The sequence below is a fragment of the Oratosquilla oratoria genome, chromosome 11, assembly GCF_046742065.1.
Source record: "Oratosquilla oratoria isolate Oo_2021 chromosome 11, ASM4674206v1, whole genome shotgun sequence".
Taxonomy (NCBI): domain Eukaryota; kingdom Metazoa; phylum Arthropoda; class Malacostraca; order Stomatopoda; family Squillidae; genus Oratosquilla; species Oratosquilla oratoria.
This window is the reverse complement of record NC_134787.1, coordinates 7709812-7722311: the sequence shown is the minus strand read 5'-3', so window position 1 is coordinate 7722311 and position 12500 is coordinate 7709812. Positions and strand designations below refer to the sequence as shown.

Genomic DNA, 12500 nt, shown 5'->3' with positions numbered 1-12500 from the left:
CGAGCACACGGGCCACCACGAGCATAGCTCCCCTTTTCGTACGATACAACTAGGTAAATACACACATGCACACACGTACACGTAAAAACAAACAAATAAACAAAAACACTCACGCAACTTGCCGCCGTAGCTGGCATACCGCCTTGCATTCTTGTGATGCTTTTTAGTCCTGAGTGGGATTCGAACTCAAACCTCTGTATTAGCAGACAAGTGTTTGTGTGTGTGTGTGTGTGTGTGTGTGTGTGTGTGTGTGTGTGTGTGTGTGTGTGTGTGTGTGTGTGTGTGTGTGTGTGTGTGTGTGTGTGTGTGTGTGTGTGTGTGTGTGTGTGTGTGTGTGTGTGTGTGTGTGCGTGTGCGTGTGTGTATATTTCTGTATATCTGAGTATGTTTGGTGAAAAATGTTTTAAAATGAATCTTAGAATGTGACTTATGTGTAATATAACAGAAGATTACATAAACCCCAGAAGCTGTTGGCAACGAATAATCAAGAAAAAGCTCTTAAATGTAATGCCCATTTATATAAGTTCTAGGCTAATAAAAGTCAGCCGAATGGGAGATAGGTAAGCAGCCAGACTTTGCTTTTCATTTTGTCTAACCTCTTGTAGAGTTCTAGTGACATAATGTAGTACAAAAAAACAATTCGTGGGTATAAAGGTTGCTTCATATTCCATAGAAGGATAGTGGCACGCTAGGGTCAATCAGCTTATGGAGTCTTTACACCCCCACTTACATATACATATATTCAATCAACAGTTTATCAAGAAATTAGCTTAGACAAGTTGTTTGTTAATATTTACCTGAATGCCAATTAAAAAAAATTAAATTAAATCATGAAAAAACTAATCTCAAATATGAGATGGCATTTCCTAGGTTCACTATTGATTTTCCAGTACGAAATTACTGACTTTCCTTGAGGTTAAAGCCTGTGCACAGCTAGAAGTAAATCTAGGGAGAACTAGTGAGTGTCGCATGATTCTGTCACCTAACTTGAAAGGGAAAGGAGAAAAGTTAGAAAATGAGAAAATAGAAGAAGACAAGAAGGATGTGGAGGGAAATGAGAAGATGAATAGGAGGACGTGGAGAAAGAGGAGGAGGGGAAGGAGGAGGTGGAGAAGGAGGAGGAGGAGGAGAAGGAGGAGGAGATTGAGATAGGGAGGGTGAGCAGGAGCAAGAGGGGAAAGGAAGAGGAGGGGAAGGAGGAAAAAGGGGAAAAGACTGTACAGAAAAAGAGCTGATCATGCGCGATGGTCGGTGGCGTAGCGAATGTCGGCGGCAATGGAAGATGCGGCGGTGATGCTGGGCATGCGCGGAGTGTAACTAATGGTGTACACAGTCTCGACATGTTCCCGGGGCAAACTGGCAGCGCGGCGGCATCCGAACGGGCGCTCAACCGTTGGCCCACCGTTTTCTTGTCTGGGCACACCATTGGCCTTGGGGATGATAGCCTCAGGCCTGCAAAGCGCTTTGTCAGCTTCTCGCACCTTTTTGCCAAAGCAGCGAATGGTAAGGCTGACTGTGATACATATGAAGGAGAGAAAAAAGAGAAGGAAGACAAGAGATCCTAGTGAGATATAAAACCAGGGTAAGGAGCCATTAAGGCATGAGAGTTCGTCTGCCCCTGAAGGGCAGTGATATTTACCGTCACACCACAGCTTGGGGGCGATACAGGCCCCAAGGTCTGGGCAATACGAGGAACAGAAAGGTTCCGGATTCTCCTGCATGAACAATGAATACAGCCAGTCTTGCCAGGAGCTATCCTCAGATTCGAGTTTCGATGGCCGAGGGCTTCTTTGCACCTCTAGCCACTTGACGAGGTACTGGCCAGATTCTCGCCACAAGTACCTCACTATTAAACTCTCATCGGCCAATTCCCCTACGGTTTCTGCCTCCTTCCAACCGGAAGAAAACACCTGAACATACTGCTCGACAACGTTTGATGGGCATATGACCCCCAAGGGCTCTCGTCTCAGGTCGTTATATAGCAGGATGCGATTTGTGGTTGTGCAGTTCGGGTTAGTTGTTGCCACCCCCGCCACAGAAAGGTGTAGGAAGGTAAAGGGTGAAGCGGTAATCTTCCACGGGAGATTATGGCATGGGTTGATAAAGCCTCCTCTGTCAGAACCCAGTAGAAGCTCACCGGTGGTACCACCCAAGGTGCGCGTTCCTCCTAAACAATGTCTGCTTGTGGTCTTGTACTCATACTCAGCTTCGAAGGCAAAATGGCGGTGGTCGTGGTTCCAGTCCATGTTAAGAACAGAAAAAGTTAGCATCAACGTCGAGGACACTGAGGCAACGGTAAAAGGAACCGCGTTCTGGCTACAGAGACAACCAAGTCGCATCCAGTCGACATCGGATCCGTTCCAGGGAGCCGCCTCGTGGACCATCAGGGTGGCCCTCGTCCCCACTCGAGTTCTCTTATTGTAATGGCACTCCGGAAGACTGGTACTCCTATTGAAATGTGTCATACAAAGTGATGAAGAGCGAACCATGAGTTCTGTGACTCTCACGGCAATCCGTTCCCCAGGCTTTTGTTCAAAGACAAATGTGCACGTGAGATTGGCCTGACCGCCACGCCCGAAAAGAAATACATTATCGGGTGAGCTTATACTTCCTCGACTGCTGGCTGAGCTACTGAGGACTACCTTAGAGCAGGTGTTTTTATTCTTATTCCAGCCGTAGTTAGGAACACTACTCTTTTCGTTTACCTCATTGTCAACCACTATATCATGTCCCGCACGTAGATACCCAGTATTTGGGGTTGGTTTCCGAGCGTTGACGAACTCATATCGAAGTGAGAACGCGAGAGGCCATAGTGCTGAGGTCATTGTATAATCCTGCACGACTGAGACCACGTTGCCTGTCGACACAAAACTTTCATGTCGTCTACAGGGAGGAGGAGACGAGCCGTTGCTTGTGCTTTGTTGCCTTGCTCGAACGCAAAGTGGCGGGCTTGAATCTCCACAGAATTCTCCCAACACCGAACTGCTGTTGTTGTTCTTCAGAGCTGGGGGAAAGCCATCGACGATAGCAAGACGGCTATGACAAGTTATGTTATAGTGAGGCAAGGGATGGACAAAGTGTGGCTTCACGTAGCGAATAAAGTAGAGCCAGACGACCTGGTCAGCTTTTGCTACAAAGACGAGCAGACAGGATGAGTTAGCCGGCATGGCGTGCTGGACGCTGTGCACGACGCCACCTCCAATACCCTGGCTTCTCACTACATGACAACACTGTAGACCCGAAGGTGGGTAAGACGCCGATGAAGACGGCTGAGTAGAAGAAGCGTATGGGGTTGGAGGAGCGGCAGCATGGTATAGGTCAGAGATTCGACAGGTTGATCCAAGCCACACTGAAGGAAGCGCTTTAGGGCCTGAGATGTAGAAAGGAGTGGAGGGTGATGACGAGATGTATTGTGGACCTGTGGGAGTTAAAGTGACGAGAGCTTCCCTTGGGCCAGTTGAAACCACGTCATCCGAAATCTGTGAGGACGACGTGTTGGCGACAGCTGAGGAATCGGCGAGGTATGCAATGGAAATGTCAATTTCAAATCCCGTAACGGTCTCCTTTTCGAACGTCATGGGCCCTGATGCCTTCACAAGGAAGACGACCAAGACTTCTGACTTGCTGGCCGTGATGTTGGGTAGAGGAGCCCCACCACCACACACTCGGGCGAGAAGAGGCGCCTTCGTAGTCCCCCCGTCGTATACGAGGAGAACATCCCCCCGACACTCGTTTTCCCATTTAAGACGACCTAATGGTAGCCGCGCGCCTTCGACGGGTCCTATTTGAATGAGCCGATCGTTTGGCTGCGAAAGCACGACAACTGGACGAGGATGTCCCTTCTCGAAGACCTCACGATTAATGTGAGGGGGTGCTAGTTTCACTAGGTAAAAGCAGGTGAGGTTGCGAGGATAGACACCCGGATAGTTGGGGGACTGCACACGGCAGTTGTTGGACCTACAGTCGGTAAGGACTCGGCTACAGGCAGTGTTGGCCACAAGCTCTCCGCGGTTCTTGGGGTTAGAAGGACTGCCGTAACGGAGAAGAGCGTCCTCACGCCGTACCATGGTGTATCTGCAAGCGAACAAAATACAGAAAATTAGGCAATGGTGCAAGATTATATTCCAAGGGATGGTTGGGTAACAATCAAGGAAACGGAACTGAATCAAAGAACAAATGGTTAGCTAACGAGGAAAACTCGACACAACTAAGTTGATATGTAGGTGCTAGATTAATATTCTTCTAGGCACTAACTTTTCATAACTTTTCATAAAAAAGTAACATATCTATGAAAGGTTTCTGAAAATTTCATATATAATTAGAGAAATAAAAAAGAGCAATGAATTCAATTGAAAAAGTAAACAGAATTCTAGAGGAGAGAAAAGAAAGTCCATCTTAAAATACGAGAGAAGATGAAGATTATCACACCTACAAATCCGATGAGACCTAGCAGAGATGTGCAAAACAGGACTAACTCGTAAATGGTGAAATAGCATTTTTGGGCTTAATGGACATGTAAATGACGCGCAGTGCTGTACGCTATCACGCAAAGTTATACATTGGAACTACTTTTATTGTACATATAAAACTTTGTATACACGTTTCTTTTATATAACTCTGTATTTGGAGTGTAAATATTTTTGTATTAAATATGTACGATATTGTAATAAGAGTAATTTTTTTATAATTGTACCTCAGCCAGAATAATATAGATGATATTCAAAAACATCTTAATGGATAGGCTCATACATCAGTTGTGTAACACGTGTTTTCATTCGCAGGTGTTGATAATTCTTATCTTTTTGACATTCATGAAGCTTTGATATATGCACATATTTATGTCCACTACCTTTTTTTGTCTCTTGCATGGATTATAGTTCATACTATATCAATAACATCATAATGCTGCTACAGTTTTACGATCATTTGTATTTCCTTAACTTTTGTAGTAGTAATGGACAAATCAATAATCGTCCGTTGTTACCACTTCTATCTAAATTGTCGACATGATTCTGACAATTCTAATAAACCAGAAAAAGTTGTGTTTTCTCACATTTGCTTCCAAAAAGGTTTGGAGTCGTGACAAGATAAAATTGGAAGTTCTGCTATCAATAGTATAAAAAAAGAAAAAGAGGACGACATGAAAACCTCACTTTTTCCAACCTCGAACATCAAAGAACCCACAGAAATTAATTCACCAAAGCATAATCAAATACCATTTTTATACATTAGTCATTAAAAAAAAGATAAAATACTCTAGGTATAAAAAAAATAAAGAAAATTATCTATACTAAGGACGTCATATTGAAAAGTAAAAATGAATAAGCAATTTTTTCTATATTTCAAACACTGATTAGTATCACGTTAGTCATTCATAAATAATCCAAGGTTTTATATGATCGAGGGCTCTGGTATATATATATGAATAGAAAACAATAGACTTGCACCGAATAGATAATCTCCGATATAATGTAACGGTCCCAGAGTTTGAAAAATATTGACTAATTATGTTCTGCTCTCTATGACGGAGATAAAGAAAATCACGCAGGAAAGTTTTTTCTTTCTTAGGTAATTATAGACCTGTTTAAAAATGGCAGTTACCTAGTTTTGGCAGAGAAAACACAATATGAGAACAAACTCTTTTTGATTCCACAACGTTTCGCTCGTTGGTTCTTTTTCAAGTACAGAGACAGACGAAGAATTCGTTATGTTGAAGGGACCGGGCAAAGGTCCCAGAAGGTCTACAGTGGACAGTCAAACGAAAAGTTTCTCAGATCAGGCCAGAAAAATTCTTAGCAACTTAGATCACCTAAGAAATTTCTATACCAACTTTCCAACCTCTCATGTTCAGCCATCATGTACAGGGTACCCAAAATTCGCAAAAGCAAAAATCAGGGTACCCAAAATTCGCAAAAGCAAAAATCAGGGTACCCAAAATTTGCAAAAGCAAAAATCAGGGTACCCAAAATTCGCAAAAGCAAAAATTATATGCGATCCATAACATCGGGGGTAAGAAACGCTCCACACAGACTGGCATGTGTCAGCTAAACACATGTCCTGCCATTTAAGAACAATTTGTGATGCACACTTAAAGAACTCAAAAGATATACTGCGCAGAATTTGCACAACAAGAATTTGAGCAGCCTGGAAAAATTCCCTTTTACAAAATTCCCAACCAACAAAACGATATATATATATATATATATATATATATATATATATATATATATATATATATATATACAGTATATATATAAGCATGTATATATATATATATATATATATATATATATATATATACAGTATATATATATGCATGTGGTGGGGGAAAAGAATACTGCCACCAAGTTTCCCACTTGGATCGTAAGAGGCGAGAAGAAAGGGACGGGGAGAGGGACTAGGCATCCTTCTCCCTGTAGCCCCAAGGGGCAGATTTCCTAAAAAGCAAAGGAAAGGCATAAGGGGTGCTGGAGGGCCTCGGGCCAGCACCCTAAGGTTTGGGTCTTTTAATGTGCGTGGATGTGGTACAGATGAGAGTAAAAGGGAAGAGATAGGTAGTATGTTTGTGAGAAGAAAGTTGGATGTGTTGGCTTTGAGTGAAACTAAGTTGAAAGGGAAGGGTGAGTGTAAGTTTGGGAGTGTAAGTGGGAGGTTATCAGGAGTGAAGAGAGGGCGAGGGAGGGAAGGGGTGGCTATTCTAGTAAGTGAGGAGTTAGGTAAAGGGGTAGTGGAGTGGAAGGAGGTTTCCTCAAGGATAATGTGGATGAAGGTGAAACTGGGAAAGGAGATGTGGGTCTTTGTAAGTGCATATGGGCCGGGCAGTGAGAAGAGCATGGAAGAAAGGGAGGCCTTTTGGATAGATTTAAATGAGTGCATAGAGGGTTTAGGAAGAAATGTCAATGTAATAGTACTGGGAGACCTTAATGCTAGGGTGGGAAATGGTCCAATCGATGGAGTGGTTGGGAAGTGTGGAGTTCCAGGAAAGAATCGTAGTGGAGAGTTGATGGTGGAAATGTGTCTAGAAAGAGAGTTGATGATAGCAAATACAGTGTTTCGGAAGAAAGTCAAGCATAAGTACACATGGGAGAGGGTGGTGGAGGGAAGGGTGGTAGATAGAGCGCTAATGGATTATGTAGTGGTAAATAGGATTATGATAGGAAGAGTTAAGGATGTACATGTGCTAAGGGGAGAGGGTGGGGGAATATCAGATCATTTTTTGGTGGAAGGTAAGCTGAGAGTGGAGGATAGATGGAGAAGGAGGAAAGGGACAAAAGGTAGGGAGGTTCTTAGAGTGAACTCCTTGAATGAAAAGGAAAAGGAGAAGGAGTACGAAAAGAAGCTGAAGGAGGAGTGGGAGGGAGTAAAGGATAGAGCAGAGATGGGTGTGGAGGAGGAATGGGGATGGTTCAAGGAGGGAGTCATAAAGTGTGCAAGGATGGTGTGTGGAACAAGAAGGACAGGGGGAAATAGAAGAAAGGGTAGTGAATGGTGGGATGAGGAAACAAAGAAGGTTGTAGAAGAGAAGAAGCGAGCATTCACAGATTGGTTACAAAAGAGGACAGGGGAGTCATATGAGACGTACAAAGAAAAGAAAAGAGAAGTAAAGCAAAAAGGTAAAGGAGGCAAAGAGGAGAGCAGATGTGAAATGGGGTAGGAGTATGACAGAAAATTTTGAAAGTAATAAAAAGATGTTTTGGAAAGAAATTAAGAGAGGAAGAGGAGGCGAATCAAGTAGGGAAGAAAAGGTAAAAGGTACAGATGGAGAGTTGATAATGGAAGAGATGGCAGTGAGGGGAAGCTGGGCAGAATATTTTAGGGAGTTGCTGAATGTGAAGGAGGATAGGGAAGGAAAGATAGCTGCAGTGGGAAATGCGAAGAAAATGAGAGTGATGAGTGAGGAGAATGGAGGAGAAATAAGGAAGGATGAGGTGAAGGCAGTTGTAAAGATGATGAAAGCAGGTAAGGCACCTGGTCTGGATGGATGTCATGCAGAATGTCTGAAAAAGGGAGGTTCAGTGATGGTGGACTGGTTGGTGAGGTTATTTAATGTTTGCTGGAGAGAGGGTAGAGTACCGGAGGACTGGAGTAGTGCCTGTATAGTTCCTCTTTACAAGGGAAAAGGGGACAAGTGTGAATGTAGTAATTTCAGAGGGATTAGCCTGTTGAGTGTAGTAGGGAAGGCTTATGGGAGGATCTTAATTGAGAGGATTAGGAGAGGAATAGAAGGAGTAATTGGTGAGGAACAGTGTGGATTTAGGACGGGTAGAGGGTGTGTAGATCAGATCTTTGTGGTAAGACAGATATGTGAGAAAGCTATAGGAAAGGGGAAGGATGTTTTTTGGGCTTTTATGGATCTGGAAAAGGCTTATGATAGGGTAGACAGAAAGGCACTGTGGGAGGTTATGCAGATTTATGGGATAGGAGGAAAGCTTTTGGGAGCTGTTAAGAGTTTTTATGAGAGTAGTAGAGCATGTGTTAGGATTAGAAATGGAGAGAGTGAGTGGTTTGAAGTAAAGGTGGGACTTCGTCAAGGATGCGTTATGTCGCCCTGGCTGTTCAACTTATACATGGATGGGGTGGTGCGAGAGGTGAATGCTAGGGTAGTGAGTCAGGGATTGGAGATGGTTAAAGAAAATGGAGAAAAGTGGGAGGTGAGCCAGCTGTTGTTTGCGGACGACACTGCGCTTGTGGCAGGGTCAGAGGAGGGATTGAGGAAGTTGGTGGCAGAGTTTGGGAGAGTATGTGATAGAAGAAAGCTAAAGATAAATGTGGGTAAAAGTAAGGTGATGAGATGTACAAGGGGTGAAAGTGGCAGTAGACTGGAAGTGAACATTAAGGGAGAGCGACTGGAGGAAGTGGATAGTTTTAGATACTTGGGTGCAAGTGTAGCAGGAAAAGGTGGAGTGAAGGTGGAGGTAGAATGTAGATTGAGAGAAGCGAGTAAATGCCTTGGTGGTTTAAAGAGTGTAATGAGGAATAGACATTTGGGAATGGATGCGAAGAGGAGACTGTATGAAGGAGTGATTGTGCCAACAGCACTGTATGGGGCAGAAACGTGGAACATAAGAGAAGAAGAGAGAAGGAGCTTGAATGTGTTTGAGATGAGGTGTCTGAGAAGTATGGTGGGGGTTACTAGGCTGGATAGAGTGAGAAATGAGGAGGTGAGGAGGAGAACAGGGGTGAAAAAGGATTTGGGAGATAGGGTTGATGAAAGAATATTAGGATGGTTTGGACACATGGAAAGAATGAGTGAAGAAAGACTAGTAAAAGAGGTATGGAAGGCAGATGTGGAGGGAGTGAACATGAGGGGACGTCCTAGGATGAGGTGGATGGATGGGGTGAAGGAGGCTTTGGGGAAGAGGGGAATGTCTGTTGAGGAAGGAAGGGAGAGGACGGAAGACAGAGGTGAGTGGAGAATGGTTGTATATGGATGATGTTGTGACTGCATGAGGAGGAATGGGCGGGGGGGTGGGGGGTAGTATGTGTGAGTAAATTTTGACGCAGCCCGAAGGGATTTCTCCCCGTCCTCGCCTTATATGCAAAGGGGGACGGAGAGGGGGGGGTCGCCGATTAAATGAAGCGGCCTTGCTGTGGATGTACTGTGTCTTGCGACACTGCTTCTGACCCAGGGCGGTGGGCAGGGTGCAGGGATGACCCGTCATCCAGGAGGTGCTCAGATGAGAGGAAGGGTGGGAGGGGTGTGGAGTGTATTTGGAGATGAAATGGGTGGGAGTGTTTTTATGCCTTTCCCTTTTTGGCTACCTCCCTTGGAAGGGGGAAAAAGCCTTGGTATATGTATGTATGTATATATATATATATATATATATATATATATATATACAGTCTGTATATATTTGTTTATATATATATATATATATATATATATATATATATATATATATATCCTTCCTAGCCTTGCCCTCAAATAACTTTGTGGATCTAGAGCAACTATGTGTAAAATGCAATCACTTTAATTTCGAGAAAATTACTATAAACAAAAGTTTGGTATGACCATAGATTCCGCAATACAAAATACCATCCTTCTAGGAGATTTTCCCGCCCAATATTCCCAATATTTTATGTATTCTCTCTACCTCTACATTTATTTCTCTTTTCTCTCCCGAATATGTTCTTTTACTTAAAGTTAATTGAAAGCTTCTGGTAATAATTTCATAATATACTGATACTTTTTTCATAAACTTTATTCATTTACTCCGTCTCAATTCATCATTGGCAAACCAATTCCGGTGAAATGGCAAATGAACTTCAATATCTGAAAACGCAGTGTGTTAAACTTAGGTTTACACAACCCAGACAGCAGATATAGCTTAGATAACACATTTTTTAGAGAAAACTGAATGGGAGAGAGGCTTTGGTGTGCTAGTGAGTCCTGACCTTAAATGAAGAAAACAGTACATTAGCGCCAGAAGCACTAGGTTTCATTGCTAGGACAGTAACAAATAAGAGTAAGGAGGTAGTTTTCAAACACTATCTGGCGTTGGTTATACCTATCCTTAACTATGCGTTACAGCTTTGGTTCCCGTCCTATAGAATAGATATTGCTTCACCAGAATCAATACAGAGGAGAATGACCAAACTGATACATGGACTTAGAAATTTACTTTACAAAGACAGGATTAGGCACCTTAATTTACACTATCTGGGGTGATCTAATAGAAGTGTTCAAGTGAGTCAAGTGTTCAAGGTTGGAATGCAGACAAGGTCATCATATTAATCCAGCAGGACAGGACTCGTAGTAATGCATTTAAATTGAACATATTTAGATTTAAGTAGGAAATATGCAATAACTGGTTTATCAATAGAGTGGTTGACGAATGAAATAGACGTAGTAACCATGAAGTGAGCTCTGAAAATATTGGTTGTCTTAGGAGAAGGTTATATAACTTTATGGATGGAGATGATAGGTGGTATTGGGCATGGAACTGCCTGGTGTAGGCCTTATGTCCTCTTCCAGCCTCCTTCGTTCTTATATTATTGTAACAACTTAGACTCATGTTTGCATTAATCAATAACACTCTTTCCATAGTTCCTCTCTTACCCTCAACGGATTCTCATGGATTCAATCCTTACCCATATCTACTCTTCCATAGTCTATATATTTCCTTTTCCATGCTACATCTCTGGCTAGCTTTGTTTTTCTCACATCTTCGGTTAAACCTGAATCTTAACTAATTTTCTCTTCACTAACTTTCTAAACACACATGCCAACACCCGAGTTGTAAATTATCTTAAAGTTGTATACATATATCTTTACAAATGTGGAGTACTATTTCACACTTAATTGAGTGTACAGGTATTTCTCTTTCTTTAGTGAGTGGAAAGCGAAGGCTATTATGAAAAGGTTACAAAAACAGCTCTGGCTGCCTCGTCCTTGGTAATTAAAAGTTAACCCAAAATAGGGTAAGGTTACGTGCTCCAGCCGTGAGTGGACGAAGACACTTGGTCTTATCCCTGTAGAACAAATAACCTGTACAAGAAAAAAGTAATTATAATGCAAAGGCGGAGATCGGGACGCAACTTTACCAGTGCACGAAACTAATCCTTGCAGATTTTTTTTTTTTTTTTTTTTTAGTTAGTTATATAATTTTGAGTTCGTGTTTCATTACATTTGCCAAACAATGTTTTGTCTCACGGAATACGGTATTTGTTTTTACCTATTTTTCCATCCTGAATCCGAACACGTTTTCAGTCTTTCTTTCCCAGGATACTCATATGTCATTATATGGCGAGTGTGGTACGAAGAAATATAAAGTGTTCGGTGTCTTCTGCATGATGGTGGCTTCTGGGCCAGACCCATTCTCTGTTGGTATTATCTTAATGCTGGATGGCAACCTGGGCACAGCTGCTCTAGTGTGATTCTTGCTTCTCTTGGGAGGAACTTTTCTTATGGGCTACTGTCTGGAGGGGCTTAATGGATTATTGTATTGTGGTCGGTTTTAGAGCGTTTCTTTTCTGATCTGAATGTGAATATGCTTTCGTATGCCGTGTAGTGTCTGTGTAGGTGTTTGGTTGTTGTAGATACTTGAGTAGGATTTTCTTTCGTTCATGGGGCTGTGCTTGTGTGTGTGTGATCCATTGAGTTCTTTTAATCTTACCTAACCTAACCTAACCTAACCTAACCTAACCAAACCTAACCTAACCTAACCTAACCTTTTGCTTATTCTATTTTCACCCATTTTGCCGTCAATACCCTGCACTGGGGTTTTGACTGCATGTTATTGCGCAGTATGAATTTCAAAATAGCATGCAACCAATGTTTTGGAGACTGTTTTGGGTCGCCCCTACGGACCAGACCTACATATATATCTATGTCAGAGTAAAAACCGCCCTCATAGAGAAATTGTGCCGCTTTTGTATTACGACCCTCCCACGATTATATTGTTCCCTTGAAACTGTCCTGTGTCCAGTTCTTTGAGTATACCTTATCTTTTTGCCTTTTTCCTCTGTAATAAAGGGGGAAATTTTGACGCAGCCCGAAG

General features: G+C 42.6%; 1 protein-coding gene across 1 annotated transcript in view; it reads right to left on the bottom strand.

Annotated features, from left to right (window-relative positions):
• Window positions 1–12500, bottom strand: part of LOC143029945 (uncharacterized) — a 236494-nt gene that overhangs the window by 144 nt on the left and 223850 nt on the right. Inside the window, exon 4 of the mRNA XM_076193155.1 lies at window positions 1–4074. This exon is cut by the window's left edge and continues 144 nt beyond it. Coding sequence (XP_076049270.1) covers window positions 1236–4074 — 2839 coding nt within the window. The 3' untranslated portion in view covers window positions 1–1235. The remainder of the gene's footprint in view (window positions 4075–12500) is intronic.